General features: G+C 44.6%; 1 protein-coding gene across 4 annotated transcripts in view; it reads left to right on the forward strand.

Moving 5' to 3' along the window:
• The window catches only part of NGDN (neuroguidin), a 54,672-nt gene extending 27,760 nt beyond the window's left edge, over positions 1-26,912 (forward strand). Inside the window, exons 1-11 of one of the 4 annotated variants that reach the window (XM_080643028.1) lie at positions 18,651-18,748; positions 19,064-19,123; positions 19,735-19,806; positions 23,807-23,944; positions 24,200-24,284; positions 24,373-24,425; positions 24,867-24,978; positions 25,069-25,237; positions 25,959-26,115; positions 26,259-26,316; positions 26,744-26,912. In XM_080643028.1, the coding sequence (XP_080499154.1) occupies positions 18,728-18,748; positions 19,064-19,123; positions 19,735-19,806; positions 23,807-23,944; positions 24,200-24,284; positions 24,373-24,425; positions 24,867-24,978; positions 25,069-25,237; positions 25,959-26,115; positions 26,259-26,316; positions 26,744-26,763 (945 nt within the window). In that variant the 5' untranslated portion in view covers positions 18,651-18,727 and the 3' untranslated portion in view covers positions 26,764-26,912. Of the gene's footprint in view, positions 1-18,650; positions 18,946-19,063; positions 19,124-19,734; positions 19,807-23,806; positions 23,945-24,199; positions 24,285-24,372; positions 24,426-24,866; positions 24,979-25,068; positions 25,238-25,958; positions 26,116-26,258; positions 26,317-26,743 lie in introns of those variants that run through there. The other 3 variants (XM_080643029.1, XM_080643030.1, XM_080643027.1) reach the window with 3 other exon arrangements.
• Positions 26,913-27,166: the final 254 nt, after the last annotated feature.

The following is a 27,166-nucleotide window of genomic DNA, read 5'->3' on the forward strand; positions in this document are numbered from 1 at the left end:
AGAGAGAATTATCGATTGGCTGCTTCCTGCATGTCCCCTGCTGGGGATTGAGCCCGTAACCCGGGCATGTGCCCTGACCAGGAATCGAACCGTGACCTCCTGGTTCATACATCAACACTCAACCACTGAGCCACACTGGCCAGGCTGTCTCCCTTTTTTAGAGGTTAATTACTTTTATATTATTTAATTACATTGTAAAGTCTACATTTACAGTTTAATCAGGAAGATATGCTTCAGGAAAATGTCTTTTCACCCACCCCTTCCAACTTTCCAAGCTCAAAGCTTCCATTCCTCTCTGGTTTTCCAGGGCTCAGGCACAGAGGCAGGCAATTGAGATGCACCAAGAATACTTGAGACATGGCTGAGCCATTTCAAAGCCAGTGTCTTCACAGCTGGCCTCCCTGGCTCTGGAGCTGGGAAACCCTTTGTACATTTAGTAAATCAATTGTACTTTGTTTTCCTCCTGGTGGGCTTGGAAGCACTGGCCTACTGGTGTGACAGAACTGGGTCTCCTCGCCTCTGGACTTCCTGCTTTGGATCTCCAATCTGCAGACAGGGTCTGATATCCTTAAAGATCCCCACTCATTCCCCAAGCCTCTGGCACCCAAGATTTTCTTCCCTCTGCTCTCTACTATATGAACTGAGCTGCTTTGCTGATTCTTTCATTCGACAAGTATTTACTAAGTGCTAGTCATTGTTCTGGTCAGTAAGGATCTAATGGTGACCAAAATAAAAACCCTTCCTCCGGGCAGCTCTATTTAACTGTTTGCAGAATTGAAATCCAAGACTGAGCTTACAGCCAGTGCCTTTGCTCACATGTACATTCCTGGTGGGGGAAGTGAGGGGCCAGGGGACCCACTGGGTGAGGTGGGTGGGGATCTCACAGAGTGTACTATAGAGTGATAGCAGACAAGACAAAGGAGAGCAGAGCAGAATGCTATAAATAAAGAGCGACTGGAAGAAGGCTCCTTCACCAAGGTAGACCAAATAAGGCCTGGAGTGGAAGGAAGGTGATCTGCCTCCCCTGCCCCTCCCGCCCCCCCTCTCCCCGGCATTGTGTCTGCTTTGTCTGGGCTCTGTCACCACCCTGATCAAGTGTCAGGCCGAAACAGGGGCTGTTTTCTGTGAACATGCCAGCGGGGAAAAAGTTGCTAAAATTACTATCAGGAATCGGGGGAGGAGAGGCACTCTCAGGCAAGTTAGAGGAGACCCCAGTGTGGAAAGAAGCCCCCAAATCCAAAGGAATTGGAACAAGATAGGGGAGAAAGAGGCACCAGTTGTTTGTGCACATGGGAGAAGGCACCCACCCTGGATCAGAGCTGAGCACTCCTATTTGCCTGCCCCCAGATTCCCTGACCTTGGGGGGACCCCGACCCTGGCTCCACATGAGCCTGGGATTAGGACTTGAGCTTTGTGCCTGTCTCAGGTTTCCCTTTACAAACAGCTGCTCCTTCTTGTCATTTCTTTTGTCTTCCTCCTGGCTCCAATATCTTTGTACCCTTCTGCACCCGCCCTCACTCCCTAGTCCAGAGTCTCTGCTTTCCCATAGATAGTGGACAGCTGGAAATGTGGGGCCAGGGGCTGAAGCTGGCCCAGTTTTGTTTGGGGTGTTTGGGAAGGTGGGTCTTGCCATCAGGGAGTGTTTGGATGAGCATAACTTACCCCAAAGGAGGCTTTGTGGACTTGGTCAGTCTGGATCCAGGGCTGGAAGCCTCAGAGGGCATGCCTGGTAAGCTTTAGGGTCAGTCACAAAGATTCACTCCATTTTCCAGCTGTGTGGTTGAGGTCAATCACAGAACTTCTCTGAGTCAGTTTTGTCATCTGTAACATGGGGATAGTCATATTTCTCTTCCAGGGCTATAAAGACCACTAGAGTTTGTGCAGGTAACGGGTCCAGCACAGCCCCAGGCACATAGTGGGCCCTCACTAAGTAGCAGCTTTATTGTTAGGAACACAGACCTCACTGCAGGTGGGTAGGGAAGTTACACTGCCATAAATTCTCTGCCCCACATCTCCATCAGCCCCACTAAATCAACATGGCTCAAGGGATGGTCTGGGCCAGGGTGAAGAGAGACTCAGCAATCCTGTGGTCTCTTTTGCCCAGACTGTGGCTGCCTCTGGGAACATCATGACCACGTCAAGTCCTCCTCAGGCTGCCCCATGCTCAGTTTAGGCCCACAGCCCCTGAGCCAGGAGTGGTACCACTGCCTGAGTGCAGGCCATGGACTAGGCCTCATACAGGCCAATGAGCTGAGCTGAGGTCCACCCAGAGTTGCCCAGGCTAAGTGGTGACATTAGCCAAGGATATCTGCCAAGGTAGAGGCTACTTGGCCAGTAGACTCCACCAGCAGCAAGATATGTTTGTATGTGTCCTGGCTAAAGATCTTAGGGATCCTAAGTGGAGTTGCCTGGGGGAGCTGGACTGGCCTTAGGAAATGGGAGTTGGGTAGTGGAGGGGAGGAAGATTAAACTGAAGTCCTCAGACGTAGGAACCATCCCTGGGCTGGAGCCAGACATGGGATACAGACAGGTTAGCAAGCTCTGGAGGAGACTGGCCAGGGTATTGTGATGTGAAATAATTGGACAGCTTGAGAAATAGCATCCTGGAGTCACCTGCTGGACACTTTGGTGTCTCATTCTGGAGCCCTGCACACTGCTCTCTCTATTTTGGGCCCCAGCTGGGGACCCAGCACAGGCCCCTGCTCCTCCACCTGAGGACCTGCTCACAGGCATCCCTGTGCTGCTGGGCTGAATCAGCCCAGGATATGGAAAGACCATGGGATTTTCTAGGGGTGAATGGGTAATTGCTCAGTGAGGAGCCAAGAGGCTGAGTAATCAGGAGCACCCTTCCTAAGGGGAGAAGAAGTTCTGTACTTCATTCCTTTCTTCAGAGGCCCCACTTCCTTAAGCAGGCCTCCCTGGGACCATCGCCTGTCTCCCTGCCTCTACCCCCATCATAAATACAGGCATGCAGATATACATACGTCTCTGCATAAAGACCTATAACATACAGTCTCAGCTGCCTTCTGTAGCTGGTCTTAAGACAGAGCATTGGTGTTTGGTGAACTTGCCAGGAGTGCCTCCCTCCCAGCTTCCAGCCTATCTCATTCTTCTTCCCACTGCCTAGCTGAGTCGCAGTCAGTTCTGAATCAGATCCTTTGCTGACCCTGCTGTGTGCCCAGCTTTTTGGGGGCCCCAAGAGGATCTCATGGCTTCTGACTCACAGGCATTCCCATCAGCTCAGGAAGCCACAAGTAATGTAGTGGAAAGCAAGGGAGGATGGTTCAGGCTACACGGTATGGTCCACATCCAAAAAACTCCAAGGCAGAGAAGCTCTTGTTCAGTGTGGGCTGAACAGGCAAAGGTGTCTACGTGGGCACCTCAACTGGGTCTTGAAGGGAGGAGGGCAGGGCTTTGAGAAGCACTGAATATAGGGTGTGGTCTAGGTGGTCAGAATCACAGCATGACCAAAGGCATGGCAGGGGATGGCATGCTAAGGTTAGTAAGGACCTAGAGGACATATTCCTGATTGGACCATGGGGTCTGAAGATTTCAGGTGGGGCCACATTGTAGAAGAGGAGAAAGGGCTGTTCATAGGTGGAGAGCCTACCTGTGCCAGGTACCATGCATATTATCTCCCTTAATGCTCACATTTGCCTGTCAATTAAATTGCACTTTATGGTTGAATAACGGGGTCCAGAGGCTAAGATGTTTTTCAAGATCAAGCAGCAAGTGTGGTGCTGGGATTCAAACCCAGGTCTGTCTTGCTCCAGGGCACTTTCTACTGACACTACTATGTTTCCCAACTAGCAAAATGGACAACATCCTGGAGGCAATGAAGAAGGACTGAAGCTCTGGACTAGGGGCAATCACTGTGAGGCTGTGACAGCAGAGTTTTAGGGGCCTCATGGGAGTACTGTGACCTCAGGCAGGCAGCTTGCTATTCCAAGCACCCTGCTGCTGGGTGCTTTGAAAGAGAAGAGTCTGGAGGCAGGGGGACCCGAGAGAAGGACAAAATAGCAATCAAGGTCAGGAGGAGGATGTGGCTAGCAGATGTGAAGAGGAAAGGGCAAATTCGGAAGGATTTTTAAGGAAGAGTAAAACGCCTTGCTACAGACTGGACGTGGGAAATGAAGAAGGAAGACTCATGACTTCATGATGTTTGGCAAGGACAGGGATGGTGGCAAAAGAGAACCAGCTCTTAGGCAGTTAGGAGGAAGGACTAAGTGTTTGGTTGGGGGGAGTTGTAGGTAACAATGGGCATGTGATGGAAGATGCTTTGCAACCAACCTTGTAGGAAGTTGGAATTATGGGTCTGGCAGGAGGCTGCTGAATGAGACTGGCTGCCTCAGGGACAGTGGAAGAAGCCATGAGATTGGAAAGAAAAAAAGCTCAAGGAGATACACGTGGTACCAAGCTAGAAGGAAGAGAAGTGCATAGAGAACGAAGAAGGTGACTCAGAAGAGCTAGGGGACCTGAGAAAAGGGCAGTTTCCTAGAAGCCAGAAGTGTTTCAAGAGGAACAGGTGGCTGTAGTGTCAGATACCAAAGGAAGACTTCCTGTCAGGAAGACGGAGAAGAGAAAATCGAATAATCTGGGAGCAAGCACCTTCTCAGAGCCACAGGGCAGAACCAGGCTGCAGTGAGGTATTAAGAAAAGGATGAGTGAACAGGAAGTGGAGGCAGTGGGTGTAAACCATGCATGTGAGGAGCTTGGCAATGAAATGAAAGAGATTAGACAGCAACTAGAAGGGGAAGAGGGCCAAGTAACACTGTTTTGTTTTTAAGGCCAGGCAATCCCAAACACATGAAGAGGGGGTGATAAAAGATGCCCCTTTTTGTCCCCATTATCTTTTACAATTTCTGGTTCTATTTTTAAAATATCTTTTTTTTAAATTGATTTGAGAGAAAGAGAAAGAGAGAGAGAGAGAGAGAGAGAGAGAGAGAGAGAGAGAGAGAGACTGATTTGTTGTCTCACTTGTTTAGGCATTCATTGGTTGATTCTTTGTATGTGCCCTGACCAGGGATTGAACCCACAACCTTGGCTATCAAGACAATGCTTTAACCAACTGAGCTGCCTGGCCAGGGATTGGTTCTATTTTCTTATTGCCACCTTTCTTTCTGGAAGCCTGAGAGTTGGTCTGGAAATACCTGAAGAGTTGAGAAGCTCACCACCATATGGTGGGCTTGCAAATGGGAGGCTCAGCCAGCTCTCTCCTCATCCCTAGATACACATGTAGGTAGCCCTGGCCCTCACACTTTGGCCCTCACCAACTGGCTGTAGAAAGGTCTTGGCTTCCTGTGTTCCAGGGTATGAGGACTAATGGAGGGCTAGAGGGCAGGGAGTAGCCCTAGAGAGTCATCTGGAAACACAATTAGCACCCGTGCCTCCACTCCTTCTCCTTGCTTATACCTCAGTATTTTAATTTTAGCTAGAAAGGTGATGTTCCTGGTTTGGTGGTACAAGTGCCTCTACCAGACATAACACAGTACCACAACTCAACCAATGGATAACTACTGCTCTCTGGGAGCAGGGCCCTTGCTGGTGTCCCAAGAGGACAGGAGGTGGAAGTAAGGCCTATCCTTCTCTGATGTTCCTGTGCTGCAGAGCCCTGGAGCATTCCTGCTGCTGGATGTGAATTTCATCCCTTTGCTACACATGCTCCAAAGTTCTACACAAATATTAGAGACTGATCAAGAACACACAGAGGTGCCACATTATGCAGGTCCTTCCCGCCATGGGGGAGGGTGGTAAGTGACTTCCCTGGGTCTGATGTGGAACAGAAGAGCCAGCCGGCTGCTGTTTTCTCCCAAAGGAGCTTTCAGGGGCAGCAGGCAGCCTGACTGCAAGATTGCCTCGGAACCACGGACCAGACTAGGGACTGAGAGCTGGTCAGGCTCCTTGGTGTCTGAGGGACCAGAGCTGGGGTCTCAGCTTCCTGACCTGCAGTAGGGAAAGAAGGGCCTTTATCAAAGGGCTTTGGATTTACTAGATAAAAAGAACCTGACGCATTCTGAGCAGGAAGAGTGGAAAGGAAGCAAGATGGTGAGGTAGTTGCTTTGTTGGGAGTAGGTAGAGCCAGGGAAGGGTCCATGGGGAGCTGGAGAGAAGGGCAAGCCAGGAGGTGCAGCTGAGTAGTAGGGATGGGGCTGGCAGAATGGAGGCTCAGCTGTGCAGTGAGTAGGCCAAGACTGCAGAAACAGGCAGAGCTGTGTAACTGTGTGTCTGTGTGTGTCATGTGTCATGGCGGGAGGGAGTGGTATTAATGACCTTGCCCCAAGGGCAGAGTCTCAGGGCTTTGAGAAGTCAGGGCAGGGGGCATAGGTCCCAGCCTGGCCTACTCATGCCTGGGCCCCCTGTCTTAGAGATTACAGCCCTGGCTGCTAAAAGCAGCTCCCTGGGGGCGGTGTAAAACAAAGCAAAAGGCCCTTTTGTGGTCCTGCATTGCTAAGAATAGATCTGGCTGGGCTTGGGGAGGTGTCTCCCAGGGGCTGCATGTTCTGGGTCTTGTTCTCAGAGGTGTCCCTATGCCGGGTGTCTGGTGATGATTGCTAGTTGTTAAGGGAGAGGAGGCTGTCAGCTCACCCCAGCCTCTGTTACTTGTGCTTGTCCAGTTCAGCTTTGAGGGAGGCACAGCAACGGGGCAGAGGGAGGAGTGGACAAGAAACTGTAAGGAAAGAGAGATAAAGGCCACCAGCCTGGAAAACAAATCTGGGTCCTGAAGCTGAAGACGGTGAGGATCCTGGGAGGAGAGAGAGTGGGGCAAAGAGGCCAGAAGGGAGTTGGCAGTGGGAAGAAGGATAAGTAGGAAGGACTTGTAGGAAGTGGTAGGAGGAAGCAGAGCAAGACAGAGAAGTAGGGAGAATGAGTGCAGGAGATAGGAACATGGGAAGAAAAAGGATGAGGAATTAGGATGGCAGGAGAGGAAGGTGGGGAGGGGACAGGTGGAGGGAGAATGGATGGGCATTAACAGAGAAGAGCAGAGAAAGAAGTGGTGAAAGACCATGAGCACTCCTACACAGACATAGGCCAGAGGAGGGAGTGGTGAAGCTCTTGGAAGAGCTTGGAAAAAGGCTCTCAAACACCATTCCTGTGAGATAACAATGCAGTCAAATCCCTCCCTAATCTCCCCTCCTATTATTAGCCCTGCAGTCCTCTCAGAGAAGAGGCCACGGTCCCTGGACTCTGTCCTTTCTCCCATGCCCTTGGCTAGAATTAGACAGACGTGCCTGCGTGTTCATCTGCTAACCATGGTCCTTCTGGCTTCTGACAGTGTCACTGGAGAAGAATGTGGAGAGGTGGCTGGAGAGGAACAGAAGGCCACTGCATACCCTCTGTGGAACAGGCAACACTTAGACATTGGAAGGGGTAGAGAGGCAGGTCAGAGGTCTCTTTGTCCTCCAAGAGTTTTCAGATCAATAAACACATGGCCAACATGATCACAGGTCCAGAGTGACAACAGTTAACATGTGCAAAATAACTGAAAATCTGAGTGTAGAAATACAGGCATGCAGAAGTGCTGTCGCTGAAATCAGAGCAGCGAGGACCAAGGGCAATTAGGGAGGTTTCCGGGGTCGGTAGGCTGAAAGTGGTCCCTGAAAGGGCTGAGAGTTGAGCAACCCTATTCATGTCCACTGGTCAATGTGGTCTGCTTTCTGGAGGAAATAAGGGAGGTGAAGGAGGCTATGTCTACCTTTCTGGCCCAGATTCTAGGAAGCAAGATTGTCATAACTCAAACAAGGAGCAGCAGACTCCAGGGTTTTAAGCAGACTGGTATTTGTTGCCATTTACTTCATACTGCGGTTTCTTTCTTGTCCAATATTTCTTTTTATGCTGTCCCCTTGCCCTCCCTCTTGCCTCTAGTTTCCTTAAATATTATTCATTGTTTTGATATTTTGAATATCCAGGAGTTATTATGTATATTTTTATCTTGAGCTCTTTCAACTCTGATAAATCTAAATAAAATACATGATGAATAATGTACCAATGAGGTTGAGCAGCTGCTGTTCTTTGTTCCTATGAGGGTTCCAATTGCTCCTGCGGGATAAGGGACACAGATAATCCCCTGGATCTTATTCAGGGAGCGGGTGGAGGTAGCTCCTCTCTCCCCCACCCACTCTCTCTCTATTCTTCCCTCCCTCCCTCCCTCCTTTCTCTCTCTCTCTCTCTCTCTCTCTCTCTCTCTCTCTCTCTCTCTTTTCTTCTCTGTCTCAAATCTCTTTCTCCTTCCTTCTTTTTTGTTCTTCCTTCTTCCTCCCAAATTATAAAAGTAATGGTCATGGAGAAGTAATATACAGCATAGGGAATAGAATAAAAAATATAATAACTATATACCCAGACAGGTGGTTACTAGACATTGTGGTGACCATTTTGTAAGGTATATAAGTGTTGAACCGCTGGGTTGCACAACTGAAACCAATATAATATTGTATGTCAACTATAATTAAAAAGGAATTTTCAAAAAAGTAATGCTCATTACTTTAAAAATTCAAACAATGAATCTTTTATAAAGCAAAAGAAGTGGAGTCCCTTCCACTATTCACAGTCAATAGTTGGAATGTATCTGTCCAGACCCTTTTATGTGTATGTATAAAATATATGTTGGGATTTTTTTTTTTACTGGGATACACAAAAATGAAACATTTGTAAATTTTGGAGGCTTCAAGTCATTGATGATTCCAGGGTTCCCTCAAGTAACTTGCATTTGGATGCTTACCAGAGTCTCCAGAGGCTACACAGTAACCTGCTCTCAAAAATGAACCAAAATAAATTTTAAAATGAATCAGAAAGGCTAAGGAAGGATCTGTAAGAGGATGCACACAAATACTCCCTTTCTGCCTCCTCTTTGCCCCGGGATATCCTCCTCCTAGAGAAGGGGTCACTTGGACAGAGAGACTCTGCCTGGGGGCAGAAGTGACAGTAGGTACATGATGGGCTCTCAGATCCTGGGAAATCACTCTAGGATAGCAGAGGCAATTATCTGTCTCTGCTGTGAAAAGAGTGTTGTTGTTTGTCCACAGCAGTGACATAATGATGCCTGATAATTTCTTTTGCAAAGCCAGTTCTGATTTGCCCCATTTTTCATGCTTGGAAATGTATCTAGTCATTTCTGTTTGGGGCTCTGTAACTTATTCTTTAGGTCACATTTGTACCTGTCTTTTGTTGTGGAAGTTCTGAAGTGGCCTTTAGCCAAAAGTCAATCAAAAGTTCTGACCAAGATCCTAATATAGTTGGTGACTCTGATTCCGCCCTCGAGCTGACAGCTGGTGTAGTGTGGATGACTGGATTCCTGATGCAAAAGCACAAGCCCAGAAGCATCTGAAATTCCCTGTTCCCTCGTGTCCTCCTGTTCCGTTTGCTTCCATGGGCCCGCCACTCCCATTGCAGACCCCAGACTGAGTCAATACTAGCATCTCTGCTTTCTGCCACTTTCCAGAGAACTATGCCCTGGGCAATCAAGGAACAGTCAGGATGAAAAAAAAAAAAAAAAAGAAAAGAACAATGCAAAGCCATTGTTATATATCCTGACAGAGCAGGGTCAGTAGGATAAGGGCCTGAAATATGGAACTATTGAGTCTTGCAAACAGGGAGTGTGGATGTGGAGGACTAAAGTGGGAGAAAGGCTTGAAGTCAAGAGAATGGAGTACAGGGAATGGGGTCTACAGCCCCAGAGGACACTTGTGAGCCCTAGGAAAGCCAAACCAAGGATCTTAGGGAGGAGAATAGGAAGGATGGCCTGGCTCCCACTCCTCATCCTTTTTCTTCTCTCCTGTGCCTCATCACACCTGTGGAATCATTCTTGTCCCTGCCACTGGCCCCATTTCAGGCCCCAGACAGGTAGGATAGAATGAGTCTTACCCACACTTGGAGTCCAGCATCAAGTCATTCTTGCTGCTGTGCCCTAGTTCTAAAAACTCAGCTTCTATCTGTTCCTAAGACTTGGGCCCCATCCTGTGCCCCAGTCTGGTAACTGAGCGCTGTTCCTTCTGCTAGAGTCCCTGTCTTGGTACCCTCTAGTTTTTACAGCTCCTGTCTACTTATTAGAGACTAGAGGCCCAGTGCATGAATTCGTGCACAGGTGGGGTCCAGCCAGTCCGGCCCCAATTGGCAGATCAGGCCAGGCCTGTTGGGAGGAGGAGACGGCAGGAGGTTGGCTGCCGGCCCGCCCCAATCAATCAGGGCAGGCCGGCTGGGGGGAGGGACCCTGCCCCTGAATGGGGTGGGGAGGGTTGATCAGGCCAGCTGGCGGGAAAGGCAGGGAGGGTTGGCCCCACCCCCCATTAGGCTGGTTCACTGGCCACAGTGGGCGTCATAGAGACCAGTTGCTCCAGTCGTTACAGCATTCCAGTCATTGGCTTTTTATATATATAGATTAGATTTTCCCTTTAAGCCCCAGACTGGAAGCTGAGGGCCCTGTTTTCTGCCAATAGAGGGAGACTGCATATCTTAATGATTTGCAGGGGTCCTCAAACTTTTTAAACAGGGGGCCAGTTCACTGTCCCTCAGACTGTTGGAGGGCCGGACTATAGTTTAAAAAAAAAACTATGAACAAATTCCTATGCGCACTGCGGGCCCCGGACGAGTCGGCTGCTAAGCAGGACAGGCAGCGGCACCCGGCGGGCCAGATAAATGTGGCCCGCGGGCCGTAGTTAGAGGACCCCTGAAGAGTAAGTTTTAACATCAAATAGACCTGTGTTCAAAAATCCTGGCTTCACTAAAGGACCAGCTGTGTGACCTGGGTAAATCACTTAACCTCCAGGAAAAAAGTAAAGTATTATGCAGAATGTTGTGACTCAAAGTGTGATCCATGGACTGATACATCCACATCAGTGGGAGCTTGTTAGAACTGCACAAACTCAGGCACCAACCCAGACCTATTAAACAGAACCTGCATTTTAACAAGACTCTCCCCCACCCTGGCCCCCCCACCCAGGTGACTTGATGAACATTAACATTTGAGAAGCAGGAGGATCTTGCTTTGAGGCCCAGCTTTAAACCTGAGTCTTGCCCTAACCAGTTTGGCTCAGTGAATAGAGCATTGACCTGCAGACTGAAGGTCCTGGGTTTGATTCCAGTCAAGGGCATGTACCTTGGTTGTGGACTCAATCTCCAGTAGGGGGCGCGCAGGAGGCAGCTGATTGATGATTCTCTCATCGATGTTTCTAACTCTCTATCCCTCTCCCTTCCTCTCTGTAAAAATCAATAAAATTTATTTTTTTAAAAAAGACTGTAGATTAAAAAAACAAAAAACAAACCTGAGGTGGGGGGCAATGGTAAGATATGTACACATATAATACCTTAATAAAAATTTGAAAAAAAAAAAAAAAAAAAAAAAAAAAAAAAAAAAAAAACAAACCTGAGACTTACCTACCCCATATACTTGGCTTTAGGATTATGTATATGAAGTTATATATATATAAAAAAAAGTGGTATAGCCATTATGGAAAACAGTATGAAGGTTTCTCAAAAAATTAAAAATAGAACTAACATATGATCTAGCAATCCCACTTCTGAGTATATATCCAAAGGAAATGAAATCACTGTCTTGAAGAGATATCTGCACCCCATGTTCATTGCAGCATTATTTACAATAGTCAAGACATGGAAACAAACTAAATGTTTATCAAAAGATAAAGGGTTAAAGAAAATGTTATATATACATCTCCATCCATTTGTGACAATATGGATGAACCTGGAGGACATTTTGCTAAGTGAAATATGCCAGACACAGAAAGACAAATACTGCATGATTTCACTTATATGTGGAATCTAAAAAATCTGAACTTAAACTCTTAGAAGTACAGAGTAGAATGATGGTTCTCAGTGACTGGGAGGTGAGGAAAATGTAATTCAAAGGGTACAAAGAATCAGGTATGATGGATAAATAAGTTCTGGTGAGCTAATGTACAATATGGTGGTGACTAAAGTTAACAATACTCTATTGGGTACTCCAAATTCACTAAAAGAGTATATCTTAATTGTTATTTCCAAAAGAAACAAAGAGAAAGGTATCTATATGAGGTGATAAATATGTTAGTTAGCTTGACGGTAGTAATAATTTCATAATATATGCATATATCAAAACATGCTGTACATATACTTTTATTTATCAAACTAGAGGCCCGGGTGCACGAAATTCGTGCAAGGGGGTGTGTGTCCCTCAGCCCAGCCTGCACCTTCTCCAATCTGGGACCCCTTGAGGGAAGTCAGAAATCCCTCTCACAATCCAGGACTGCTGGCTCCCAACTGCTCGCCTCGCCTTCCTGATTGCCCCTAACCGCTTCTGCCTGCCTGCCTGACCACCCCCTAACCACTCCCCTGCCAGCCTGATTGATGCCTAACTGCTCCCCTGCCAGCCTGATTGCCCCTATCTGCCCTCCCCTGCAGGCCTGGTCCCTCCCAACTGCCCTCCCCTGCAGGCCTGGTCCCACCCAACTGCCCTTCCCTGCAGGCCCAGTTGCCCCCAACTTCCCTCCTCTGCCATCCTGGTCACCCCTAACTGCCCTCCCGCACAGGCTTGATCACCCCCAACTGCCCTCCCTTGCAGTCCTGGTCCCTCCCAACTGCCCTCCCCTGCTGGCCTGATCGCCCACAACTGCCCTCCCTTGCAGGCCTGGTCCCTCCCAACCGCCCTCCCCTGCTGGCCATCTTGTGGTGGCCATCTTGTGTCCACATGGGGGCAGCCATCTTTGACCACATGGGGGCAGCCATCTTGTGTGTTGGAGTGATGGTCAATTTGCATATTACTCTTTTATTAGATAGGATATACCTCAATAAAGATGGGGAGGGGGGGAGAAGTTATAGATACTCCCAACAAACAGTGAATGCTCAATAAATGGTCTCTATTACTACCACTTGCCTGCTTAGCTTTCCAAACCTGTTCCAGTGCTCTCTTATTAGAATACTAGCGGCCCAATGCACGAAATTCGTGCAAGGGGCTTGGCCCTTGCAGCCTCGGCGGCTGCCTTGGCCCTCACAGCCCCAGCTTCATCCGGAAGGTCATCTGGAAGGACTTCCAGAAGGTTGCTTGGCTGTCTGGTCTAATTAGCATACAGTATTACGCTTTTATTATTCTAGATCTTCCTGATTCTGAGGCTTTAATAGACTAACTCCTTTTATCTGATGCCAAGTTGGTCTGGACTTCCTTCCAGCATCTGCAATGCTCTCTAGGATCTGCCCCATGTCAGTGGGCCCTATCTTATAATTCCAGATCCCAGCTCCTTCCAGTTTGACTGTTCATTGAATATTAAGGGACATGACAATGTTAAAGAGAGCATGCCTCACCACAGACCATGAATGAACATTCATTCCACCAAAACTGATCAAGCACCAACTTTGTGGCAGGTACTGTCCTGACTTCAGGAACTCACAGATTACTACCAGGGGCAGACAAGCTGACATACAGTGAGACAGTATAGTGTGACAGGTACTATAATGGAAGAAGTAGCAGATGCTATGATGAAAGAGATCATGGAGCACAAAGCAAGGCTACCTAATCTAGACTGGAGGTCGGGGAAGGCTCCCTCTAGGAAATTACTTTTAGGTGAGACTTGAAGGGTGAGCTGGAGTGGGTCAAGGAAAGAGGAGCTGGGTAGAGAGACCAGCATGTCCAAAGGTCTGAGAAAAATTGAAATGAATTCAATGTGACTAGAGAATGGGAGTAATCAGGGGAAGTATGGCAAGAGAAGAGCCTGGAAAGTAGCTGACTGCTGGTCGTGAAGGACCTTATAAATCAAGTTAAAAGAGTTTGGACTTTATTCTACATGCACTGGGCAGCAGTTAATGTGTTTTAAGAGGGGAAAGTGATGTATCTGATTTTATAAAATAGGTGGTATAATCAGTCATTCTTGGGAAAAGTGACATAAGTTTTCTGATTCATTTGTGTAGGGGATTCTAGATTTGTGGTCACAGGTAAGAAATGAAGAGAACTGCCTAGAGAAGCTGGAAATTAGAGACGAAAAATGGGAAGATGTTTAGGAGAAAGGGACCCAATATTATTTCCATTATTCTCTAGATTTCACCTTTAACATCCTGCCTCCCCTTCTTTCCCATTCTCTCTTTAAAATCAGTAGGCAAGCCCCCAATCACAAATGTCCTCATAAAACAGATGCAGCCCTAGCCGGTTTGGCTCAGTGGATACAGTGTTGGCCTGCAGATGAAGGGTCCTGGGTTTGATTCCTGTCAAGAGCATGTACTTTGGTTGTAGGCTCCTCCTTGGCCCAGGCCCTGGTCAGGGTGAGTGTAGGAGGCAACCAATTGATGTGTTTCTCTCACATTGATATTTCTGTCTTTTCCTCTCTCTTCCACTCTCTAAAAATCAATGGAAAAATATCCTCGGGTGAGGATTTTAAAAAAACCCAAACAAACAAAAATAAATAAAAGTTATAAAACAGATGCAGAGAAAGAAGATTTGACACACAGAGAAGAGGAAGCAATGTGACGAGGAGGCAGATACTGGAGCTGCCAGCTTGGAAGAGGAAGAAAATGGATTATCCCCTTGGGCCTCCAGAGGGAGCATGGCCCTGCCAACACCTTGATTTCAGACCAGTGCAAGTAATTTCAGACTTCCGGTCTTCTGAACAGTGAGAAAATAAATCTCTGTTGTTTTAAGGTACCAAGTTTGTGGTAATTTGTAAAAGCAGTAATTGGAAATCAATACAACATAAAAAACAACAACAAACACCTCAAGAATGAATTTAACAAAAGAAGTGAAAAATTTACTCTCTGAAAACTATAAAATACTAGAGGCCCAGTGCGCAAATTCATGCACGGGTGGGGTCCGACTGACCTGGCCCCCATCGGGGCGGATCGTGGCCAGGCCTGTTGGAAGGAGGAGACGGTGGGAAGTTGGCTGGCCCACCGGGTTGGCTGCGGGGAGGGGCCATGGGCGATTGGCTGGCGCATCCCACCCCCAATTGGGGTGGGGGGGCCGATTGGGGGCCAGTGGCCTTGGGGAGGGGCCATAGGTGGTTGGCTAGCCAGACCTGACCCTGATCAGGGTAGGGGGGCCGATCTGGGGTGGGGCCAGATGGGGGGAGGGGCTGCAGGAGGTTGGCCAGCCGGCCCCACCCCCTGATTGGGCCAGTTTACTGGCTGCAGTGGGTGTCATAGCACCCAGTTGTTCTGGTAGTTATGGTGTTCCAGTTGCTGGCTTTTTATATATAGACTAGAGGCCCAGTGCACAAATACGTGCACAGGTGGGGTCCCTCAGCCTGGCTGGCAATCTGGGCCAATTGGGGCTGTCTCCCGCCCAGATCGGGGCCCAGGGCCGATTGGGGTGAGCAGGCCTGGGGGAGGGGCCACGGGAAGTTGGCCAGCTGGCCCGCCCTGATCAGGGCCATCAGGGCGGGCTGGGGTGGGGGGGATAGGGGGGTTGAGGAAGGTTGGCTGTGGGAGAGCAATGACCACCAGGGGGCAGCTCCTGTGTTGAGCATCTGCCCCCTGGTGGTCAGTGTGCGTCATAGCAACTGGTCGTTCAGTTGTTCGGTCGCTTAGGCTTTTGTATATATAGATTATTAAAAGAACATTTTAAAGACCTAAACAAATAGAAAGACATTTCACGCTCATGGATCAGAAGGCTTAATATTGTTGACATGGCAACAGTCTCCAAATTGATCTACAGATTCAACGCAATCTCTATCCAAAGTCCAGTTAGGTTTTTTTGCAAAAATTTACAAACTGATCCTAAAGTTCATATAAAAATGCAAGGCACCTAGAATAGTCAAATAATCTTAAAGGACTCGCACTTCCCAATTTCAAAACTTATTACAAAGGTAACATAGTATGGTACTGGTATAAGGACAGACATAAAGATAGACCAATGAAATAGAATTAAGAGTCCAGAAATAAACCTGTACATTTATGGTCAATTAATTTTCAAAAAGGATACAAGATAATTCAATGGGGAAGAAAGAGTTTTTTCAACAAATGGTGGAGGGACAACTGGATATTAAAATGAAAAATAATGAAGGTGGAGCCCTATATCACACCATACACAAAAATTAAGTCAATATGGATCAAAGACCTAAATGTAAAAATTAAACTCTTAGTATAAAACATAAGCATAAATCTTCATAACCTTGTATAAAGCAATGGCTTCTTAGATATGACACCTAAAGCACAAGCAACCAAAGAAAAATTAGATACATTGGACTTCATCAAAATTAAAAACTTTGTGCTTCAAATGATACACATCAAGCAAGTTAAGTCAACCCACAGAATGGGAGAAAATATTTGGAAATCATATATTTGATAAGGGATGTGTATCCAGAATATAAAAAGAATTCTTACAACCAATAATAAAAATACAAATAACCCAATTAAAAATGGACAAATGATCAGAATAGACATTTCTTCAAAGAAGATATACAAATGGCCCAAAAGCACAGCAAAAGATGCTTAACATCACTTGCATTAGGGAAATGCAAATCAATATCACAATGAGATAATAATTCATACTCACTAGGGGGGCTACAATAAGAAGACAGATTAAAGCAAGTGTTGGCTAGGCTTTGGAGAAATTGGAAGCCTCATTCATTGCTGGTGGGAATGTATAATGGTTTATCTTCTTTGGAAAACAGTCTACAAGTTCCTCAAGTGGTTAAACAGAGTTATTATATGACCCAGCAACTCCATTCCTAGGTACATACTCAAGAGAAATGAAAACATACTTCTCCACAAAAGCTTGTATACAAATGTTCATAGAACTATTCACAACAGCCAATTAAGTCCATCAACTGATGAATGTATAAATAAAATGTGGCATATCCATACAATGAAATATTCAGCAACAAAAAGGCATAAAGTTACGATACATGCTATAGCATAGATGAACTTTGAAAACATTATGCTAAGTGAAAGTGCCAGTCACAAAAGACCATATATTGTATGATTCCATTTTTATGCAATGCCCAGAATAGGCAAAGATTAGTGGTTGCCTAGGACTGGAGGTGAGAAAAAAAGGGGGACTGCTATTGGGCACATTCCTTTAGAGCGTGATAAAACTGTTCTAAAATTATGATATTTGCACAACTAGTGAATATACTAAAATGTATTGAATTATATGCTTTAAATGGGTGACTTATATATGTATTAAATCTCAATAAAGCTGTTAAAAAATTTACTCAGTATGTTTGTGCAAATGTTATGATTGCCAGTTTATGATCTTGTCTTCTTTGCCAACACTAGTTGAGTCCTAGAAGAGTTTTATAAAGATTTACTGTACTGCTAACTCCAAGATTTTCTTGTAACGAAATGGCTGATAAATATCTAATAATCAAAAACAAAATAAGGCAGTGTAATTTGTCATTGATATAATGCATAAGAACAAATTAAATTTCAAGTTCCAAGGAAAGGAAAAGCTTATTTGTGACCTAACTTGTGAATTTGTTGAAATGGAAACTTTTCCTAATACAAATCCTGACAAATGGTACAAAAACTGTTGGTTAATTGACTGAGTAGGCTGTTAAAGCACCCTGAGCTTGCATGCTGGGCCTGAAGCAGCAAGTAAATGTTAGAAATAAAGGCATGGAGACTGGATTCCCCTTGCCTTCTTCTTGAGTCCAGCAGATGATTTAGAAACCAGGACTTCCTCACCCTGGCTACTGAGATATAGAGGTTAGTCCTTCCTTAATTCCAGAAGGCAGCTCCAAGTCAGACCCGATTTCTAGTCCTAAATCTGCTCTGCAGTTGGGGGGTAAATTCAAGACCTTCATTTGCTCTTGCGGTGCTTATTTCCTAAGGCAGACAAAGAGAACGACTCCTACCCATCCAACTTACTTTACCTGTGAGAAGCAGGAGTGAACTGACACAGTTGAGAGTGTTGAGAAAATTTGAGGTAGGACATAATGAAATATGCATAGGCTGGGTTTGAACCAAGTTCTGCTGTGGACCTGTGTGACCAGGGGCAAGTCACCTAAATCTGAACCGGCTTCGTTATTTGTAAAACGTACTCCCTTTCATAGCTCCAAACTGGTAGTTATGAGGAGTGTTGGGGCGGCATCTGGGGGCAGGTGGGTTGGGGGGCAGGTGGGGGGGGGGAGGTCTTTCCGTAGCGCCCTCAGATGCGCACGAAGCGGGCAAGCGTCCTGGTTGTCCGTGTCTAAACCCTGGCTCCGGCTTCTCTCGCCCAATTGTCTTATTTACAGATAAACAAAGTTCCATGGTTACACAGAAGGACGGTCACAAAACTCATCCAAGGGCCTTGGGGTTTGTGAGCAATTTGTCACGACCTGCGTTGGAGCAGCAGCAGACGATAGCAGCTGCACAACGTGGCCACCTCCTCAGAGACAAGCGGAGGCCCGCCGCCTAGAGGCTGGCTCAGGCCCCGCAAGGGAAGTGTCGTGAAAAGACTCTGGGTCCTGCGGCATCCTGGAGCCAATATGCTCTCAGTTAGCTCTGCTAACTCCTTTTTTCCATTGGGCCTCTGTAACTGCCAATCAATCATTTGCCCAGTTTTTATTGGTTTAGCTTCGATCATTCTACTCAATTTACTAATCACATGTTTCTTTCCGAAAACATCTTTACGGCATTAGCTCCCTTCCTAAGTCTGACGGATTTAACCAGTTCTTCTATTCCATTGGCTGGCCCCAGTCCCTCGTCTAGTACATCCTGTTCGAGGTGGAAGTGAGAGAATCTCTATTCCTATTGGCTTAGATTTGCAAGGGGTGGTTGTCCATCAGTCTGTCAACCTGGAAGTACGACTCCGGAAGGGGCGGGCTTTGTGACAATGGCGGCGCCGGTGCCTACGGTGTGTTCTGATTCTTTCTCCGGTTGCTATCGTGGATGCTTCCTTTACCCTAAGTGACTCAGGCAAATTATTGGCGCGAGGGAAGGGTGGTGATGAAAGTAGCTTCAGGGAGGCAACCACCTTGGCACAGCGTGGGGAAACGGGGCTGAAATTACCGCTCCTCACCAGTAACCTTTGAGGCGCTGGCCCGCTAGAAGGCAAGTTGTGAACAGGAGTGGGAAGGCCTGAAGTCTGGGGTGTCCGAAGGAAAGTGGGGGCTTTTCCACCTCATAATCCTGTGGGAAGAATCACTTTTCTTTATTCTCCCTCCTATAGGAGGTGCTGGAGTCAGACCTGCCGAGAGCGGTGGCACTTTTGAAAAACCTCCAGGAGCAGGTGAGTAATATCACCTTTTTGGAATAGATTAATCAGCGATTGACTTTGACTTCGTGAACTTCACCTCCAAACTTTGTTGATTTGGGAGCATATATTTGAATGCTACCAAATGCCATAAAAGCAAAATGATTTGATGAAGCCCTTTTCAGGCTACAATGAAAAGTAATTGACTTCTGCATCCAAAGGAATACAGAAAACTTAAGAAAAAATTATCTGAATCCGTTTGCTTTATTCTTATAGTTAAGGAAACTGATGCTGGGAAAGGTGATGCAACTTGCCTTTTGGATGCCCAGCTAACACACATTTATGTATTCTATGCATTGTAAGTTCAGCCTATACAGATAAATGTATAGTCCCCATGGCTTCCCCCATGCTTTGGTAAGGTGATTTCTTTAGCTTTAAGAAGAGGTGAAAAGTTTTTTCTACCTTTTGAAGAAGTATCAGAAACCATCCCTCTTTATTCTTTTCCAGAACTGAAAAGAAAATACTGTACGTTGAACAGTAACTTTTAAAGATAACTTTTAGGTGGCATTGTTTAGCTTTTGCCCTTTACAGCTTACAGAGATCACTTGATGTATTCTAGTCAGCTGTTTTATTTGGACTAATTTCAGGTAATGGCTGTAACTGCACAAATTCAAGCTCTGACAAAAAAAGTTCAAGCTAGAGCCTATCCTACAGAAAAGGTAAGACATACTTGAAGAGTAAGCATCCACTGAGTTGATGTTCTCCATAGTTCTTTCATGATAGGTTTATTGGATGTCTTGTATACTAAGTGCTGGAGCTTTAAAGACGAATAAAGCCCAGTTTCTGTGCTGAAGTCTAATGAGTAAGACAGATCAAAGTAATAGGTATAAGCAGTAGCAGCCATGTTGCAGAGTCATGATGAGTGCTGCTGTGTAAGCCGAGGAGAAAGGTTAAATAATTGCCAGAGGAGCAGAGGAAGTCAGGGAAGGCTTATCAGAGAAGATAACAGGATTGTGATGAATAAATAGGAGTCAGAAGTACAGAAAGAAGCAGATGAGTAAAGGCACAAAGTCCTGAAAGCATGGTAATATTCTGGGAAAGGAGCCAAGTCCTTTAGTGTGTGTGTGTGTGTGTGTGTGTGTGTGTGTGTGTGTGTGTGTGTTAGGGGTAGGAAAAAAGACTGGGAAAGTAGTGATTGTGAGAAGTCTTGTCAACTGAGGAGTTAACTATTGTGTTTCTTCTAATCCAAGATGATGCTGGTAATGGAGAATATCACTCATTTTATATATATTAAGAAAAAATGCTACCTGTTAATCTATGACATATACTAAAATACTGTTGATTAAAAGATGCATCTTGACTTCAGAGATGTCAAAATATGAAAACAATGTGCATCTTAAAATTGAAAGATGGTGGTTTATAAGTTAACGTCTTATAGAACCTTCTCAGGGATCATTGAGTATGGCCAGTATAAATAGAGGTGCTGGATTCCTCTACTTACTTGAACTGGAAAATCTGGTGTCATCTGTTTTATATATTGAACTTTTTTGCTGAAATATTATTTAAGCAAAACATACCATAGGTTAACAAAAGTATGAAAATTATAGCAGTAGGATAATAAGAAGCATTGAAGGATTTTTAATCATGGGATTTATTCTTTGGAAAGCGGTTTTGTTCTTTAGAAAGATAGCTAACAGCATTTTAATTTTTTTTAAATTTTTTAATTGATTTCAGAGAGAAAGGGAGAGGGAGAAAGAGAAACATCAATGATGAGAATCATTGATTTGCTGCCTCCTGCATGCGGGACCGAGCCCACAACCTGGGTATATTCCCTGAGCAGGAATCAAACCATGACCTCCTGGTTCACCGGTCAAGGCTCAACCACTGAGACACACCAGCCGGGCATAAGAGCATTTTTAATATATTCTCTTTGTCTTTTCTTTCTCATCATTAAATTTTGTTCTTATCTATTTTTATACTTTCTGATTTTTTTTTTAATCTTTGCTTTTTCTTCCTTTTTTTGTGTTTCTCTGGTGCTTGTAACTCAGTTTGCACTTGGCAGTGCTTACACATGTCAGAAGAGCCTACTTCTCAAACACTTTGCTGTCTTTATTCTGGGTACCATGCTTTGCTTCAATTTAATGCCTTTTTGAGATGGGCTGCCAGCATGTATCTTAGATCACTATATATTTGTTTATTCATTGAGCAGATATTTACTAGCTTATCACCAAAGACTTTTACTAGGTGTTTTATAGGTTACAAAGTGTTTTCATGTTATCTTATTTGCACCTCATAATTGCTCTTTGACACAGGAAGGAAATAATGTTCATATTACAGATGAGAAGACTGATGTTAGAAGGTTAAGTGACTTACTCAGTATTTGATTACTGAATACCTAATTCAAAAGTTAAACTCAATTTGTCTGCCTTTAAATCCTTTGTTTATTCTCCTGTACTACACTAATGCTGATCTTAAGAGCTTATCTTATTAGACTCAGACTGAGTTTGAATCCCAGTTCTATTCCTATTACTGTGTAATCTTAGGCAGAGTATTTAACCTGTTTGATATAGGTCTTCCTAGAACAAATGACAATGAAAACACAACAATCCAAAGCCTATGGGACACAGTGAAAGCAGTCCTGAGAGGGAAGTTCATAGCATTACAAGCCTACCTCAAAAAACAAGAAAAACTATCTATAAATTACCTAATTCTACAACTTCAAGAATTAGAGAGTAACAAGAAAAGCCAAGGAAGGAGATAATAAAGATCAGAGCTCTATCTGGTTTAGCTCAGTGGATAGAGCGTCGGCCTGCGACTGAGGGGTCCCAGGTTCAATTCTGGTCAAGGGCACATGCCCAGGTTGTGGGCTCAATCCCCAGTAGGTGGAGTGCAGGAGGCAGCCGATCAATGATTCTCTTTCATCATTGATGTTTCTATCTCTCCTTCTCCCTTCCTCTCTGAAACCAATAAAAACATGTTTTTAAAAAATAAAGATCAGAGCAGAAATAAATGAAATAGAGACAAAAAAAAATACAAAAGATCAATGAAACCAAGAGCTGGTTCTTTGAAAGGATAAACAAGATTGATGAACCGGTAGCCAGGCTCACCAAGAAGCAAAGAGAGAGGACCCAAATAAACAAAATCAGAAATGAAAGAGTTGAAATAACAACATACACTACAGAAATACAAAAGATTGATATGGGTCTTCTTAGAACTATGGACTTTCTCAGTTTTATTTTATATAACAGTGACTCCTTTTTAAAAAATAACTATTGGTTAAGTCAGTGCTCACACATTGTACTTTTTTTTTACTTAAAAGAATAAACATATAATATTTGTTCAATTTTCTGCCTGTAAATATAATACACTTTTAATTTTAGAAAGTTTGGCAGATACGTAAAAACACAAAGAAGAAAATTAAAAGTTTTATATAATCACTGTTCTAAGATAACCACTAGGGTACATTTTTTTGGAAATTTCTTTTATTATAAAAGTAATGCATGCTAGCCCTAACCGGTTTGGCTCAGTGGATAGAGCGTCGGTCTGCGGGCTCAAGGGTCCCAGGTTCGATTCCAGTCAAAGGCATGTACCTTGGTTGCGGGCACTTCCCCAGTAGTGGGTGTGCAGGAGGCAGCTGATTGATGTTTCACTTGCATCGATGTTTCTAACTCTCTATCCCTCTCCTTTCCTCTCTGTAAAAAATCAATAAAATATATTTTAAAAAAAAAAGTAATACATGCTTGATGAAAAAACAGTTTCACAGTACAAGCACTCCATTTCTTCTTTTTTCTCATTTTGCCCTCCAGGGATAGAAGTTGTTAATTATGTGTTATTTTCCAGACATATTTTTATTCATGTAAAATGTGTGCATCATTCTCCCCCCATTTTAGTTGGAACCTTATTACACACATTTTCTTCAGAGTGTAGAAAGTGTTGTGATATGAAACTAAGTTAGTGTGACGAATTATGTCAGTATGTATAGATCATTGTTTTTACCTATATTGTATAATTCCATTGTATGGGGATAAAATCAGTAATTGTTTTTGATTAAATTAGTTTAAAATTCAGCATTATGGAGGCATTTTTTAAAAAATGTGTTTTTATTTATTTCAGAGAGGAAAGGGTGGTGGGGGGGAGAAAGAGATAGAAACCTTAATGATGAGAGAGAATCATTAATTGGCTGTTTCCTGCATGCCCCCGACTGAGGATTGAGCCTGAAACCTGGGTATGTGCCCTCACCAGGAATGGAACCATGACCTCCTGATTCATGAGTCAATGCTTAACCACTGAGCAACACTGGCTGGGCTGAAGGCATTTTTTATTGTCACAACTTGAGGGGTTATCAGTGAGTAGAGACCCGTGATGCTGCTGGGCATTCTCCAGCGCCTAGACAGCAGTCCACAAATGATCTGTCCCTAAATGTTAATAGCTCTGAGGTTGAGAAATCCTGCTGTAGTTATTTTGGGGATACTATATTGATTTTCTTGCTCTTACTGTGTTTTAAAAGGGCTCTGAGCTTTGCTTCTCTCTTGTTAGCATAATTTTCTCTGTGGCCATTTCAGGTACAGCCACCCCCCTTGAGATTACTCCAGATATCTTATATGAATTGATTGGGGAAAACTTGAACTTGGAAAAGATTATCCTGTTTGTCCTAGGCTCTCCTCCTGATTCTCTGGCTAAAAAAAGAGTTTGCATCTCTTACTGTTTTGTTTAATTCAGGGTCTCAGCCTCTTGGAAGTGAAAGACCAGTTGCTGCTCATGTACCTTATGGATTTGAGCCATCTCATCCTGGACAAAGCCTCAGGAGGGTCTCTTCAGGGACATGCTGCAGTTTTGAGACTGGTGGAGATTCGCACGGTATAAAGTATTTGGCATCTTAGAGTCCTAGGTTTCCAAATCCTGAACTCCAGGATGGTCACACAATAGCTCTCATTTAAGTGAATGTTCTCATATTTAAGTGAGGAAACCAAATGAAAGATAGTATTTTTCTCTTCTTTGGTTCTGACTTTGTGCATATGCTAATTAAGTGCTTTATCTGGCAACTTAATATAGGGACTCTGGTGCGTGCTTAACTTTGGGAAGGGAATGTGATCCTTTCTAACCATGTTACAGGTTTTGGAAAAACTTCGTCCCTTGGACCAAAAACTGAAGTATCAAATTGACAAACTGGTCAAGACTGCAGTGACAGGCAGCCTCAGTAAGTGGGAGAAGCTGTAAGGTTATGTGGATTCCATCATAAAGTCCAAAATCTTATAAAATCTCTTGGGGGTTTTTTTATGCTTCAGGTGAGAATGACCCACTCCGTTTTAAGCCTCATCCCAGCAATATGATGAGCAAGGTAAGGGGTTGCATTATCCTGATTTTCCTGAATGAGCCTTGGGGTGATCCTGCATCTCCTGGGATTCTCTTATTACTCTTGATTCCCAGCTTGTGCCTTAGAGCAGTGATCGGCAAACTGCGGCTTGCGAGCCACATGCTGCTCTTTGGCCCCTTGAGTGTGGCTCTTCCACAAAATACCATGTGCGGGTGCGCACGTACAGTGCGATTGAAACTTCGTGGCCCATGCACAGAAGTCGGTTTTCGGCTCTCAAAAGAAATTTTAATCGTTGTACTGTTGATATTTGGCTCTGTTGACTAATGAGTTTCCCGACCACTGCCTTAGAGTGTTGAGTATGAGATTTCCCCCTTCTGCCTTTTATTTTCCCACCTCCCCAGGGTATACCATGTTTGGTTTTTCTTAACACTTCCTAAGTTTGTGAACATTATATTCTTTTTATAGTTGAGCTCTGAGGATGAGGAAGATGAAGCAGAGGCTGGGGCTTCAGGGAAGAAATCTGCAAACGGAGCAGTTAAGAAATATGTTCCACCACGCTTGGTGCCAGTACATTATGGTATGAACCGTGGCTACCACCTCCTCGGTGTGAATTGTGTTTCTCTTCTTTTCTCTGTTCTGGGATAACCTTTGCTAATTTTTATCACAGATGAAACAGAAGCTGAGCGGGAAAAGAAGCGTCTAGAACGAGCCAAGAGGCGAGCATTGAGTAGCTCTGTCATTCGTGAACTTAAGGAGCAGTACTCAGATGCTCCAGAGGAAATCCGTGATGCCCGGCATCCTCATGTTACTCGCCAGAGTCAGGAGGATCAACACAGGTCTGAGTCCTTGTAATTAGACATTGTTTTCTGCGCTGTAGAGACTTGTTCTTGTGCTTTGGATGAATATGGTTAAGTCTAGTGCCAAACGAACCCACATTATATAGAAAATGGAGTGGAAAACTTGGGAGGACATAGGGGTTTGAAGTACAGACTAAGAACTAGGAAAAAGATATCTCTCCACGCCCCCAACTGAGCAAATGCTATATGAAGGAGAATATATGCAGTTCCACCTAGTAGGGCTTTAACATTCTGGATTCCACTATCACAGCTCTCACTTTAAAGCAGGTTTTTGTAATGGCATCAAGAGTACTAGATAAGTTCAGGGAAGAGAAGTAGAAAAGTGATTGTCACTTAAATATAGACTCATTGGCTTTGCCCAGTTGATAGGTTTGAGTGAAGGGGCCCATGTAGCTAATCCTGTCTATAGATCTGAAATATAAGAGTTTTCTGATATAATAATAGTTTAAATATTCCAGTGGTTGGACTATGAGTTTATCAGTAGGGAGGAGGGAAATTCTAGCACAAAGGATGTTTCCTTGAGGAAGTTCAGTGTTGAGCATTTGGTATGTCCTTACCAAATACTATATTGCCCTGCTATGAAATCTGTTGAGAACTGTCATAATAAGGGGTGAGTAAATGTCTGGGCCCAGGTTCTGGGCTGCAGCTTGTGTCTTGTGGACTGAGCATGTTAGAAACAGTGTCTGTGTTTCTCTGTCAGGATTAACTATGAGGAGAGCATGATGGTGCGTTTAAGTGTCAGTAAGCGAGAGAAAGGACGACGAAAACGTGCAAATGTCATGAGCTCACAACTTCATTCTCTCACGCACTTCAGTGACATCAGTGCTTTGACAGGAGGAACCCCTCATCTTGATGAGGTGAGGTTGTGATACAGTGGTGGGAGGTGGCCTTCATGCTTTCAGCCAAATGTATGTGGGGCTTGTTGCTATGGGAAACTGGGGAAGAGATACCAACACTTTTACTCGCACTGCCATTCCTTTACTTCTCCATCTGTCTCCAGGATCAGAATCCTATTAAGAAGCGGAAGAAGATATCCAAGAAAGGTCGGAAGAAAAAAGGTCAGTAAATGGCTAGGAGTTAGGTGGTCAAGTGCAGGGTGGAGAGTATGAATTGGGATGCCAGCTTTGAATTTGCCATCCTAGGTCTTACTAAGCCCTATAATATCTCTTCCATGCTGGTCATTAATCTCTTTAAAGGTGGGATTTTATTTTTCTTCTTTCCCAAGCTGAAAATCAGCATAATTCACAGAAGAGATTTCTGGATTGTTTCTCTAAGCTCCCACACCTTTTCAGGCTTCCTTAAATAAAACTATTAAAGTGTCACTTGAAGAAACCATTATCCCACTTTAGTTTCTTCCTACTTCTAGTCTTTTGTCCTGGGAGGATATGGAGTAGTGCCTAGTGGCCTTCTCTTTAGATGTCTTTGTTCTGTTCCTTCAGCTTTCCAACTGTCCTTTGCCTCATTCTTGATTTCCCTTCCTTTTAGGTTTTCGGAGGCGGCGGTGATTGTGGGTGTACATATTTATATATATATTTTTTTGTCATCCTGGGATACTTCCAATTGCACTGTATGTAGGTTCTTTTCCTCGGAATGTATTGTTTGCTCTGGACATGTGGAAATCTATTAATAAAACTGATTTTACTTATGAATTGAAGCCCCTATTGCACATGTATGACTCATTTGCTGGGTGTGGGGTATTTTAGGTGAGAGGGCAATAAAGGGGAAAGATGAGGTTTTGGGGAGAGTGGGAGAAGTTTGGCTCTATATAGGTGTTTTTTGTTTCATAATAGAAACTAGAAATTGGTTATTTAACAAAATAAATAAATAAATGAGCTCTGGTCAGTATTGCTCAGTGCTTAGAATGTTGGCCCGTGCACTACAGAGTCTGTGGATTTGATTCACAATCAA

Source organism: Plecotus auritus, assembly GCF_963455305.1.
Source record: "Plecotus auritus genome assembly, chromosome: 1".
NCBI classification, from domain to species: domain Eukaryota; kingdom Metazoa; phylum Chordata; class Mammalia; order Chiroptera; family Vespertilionidae; genus Plecotus; species Plecotus auritus.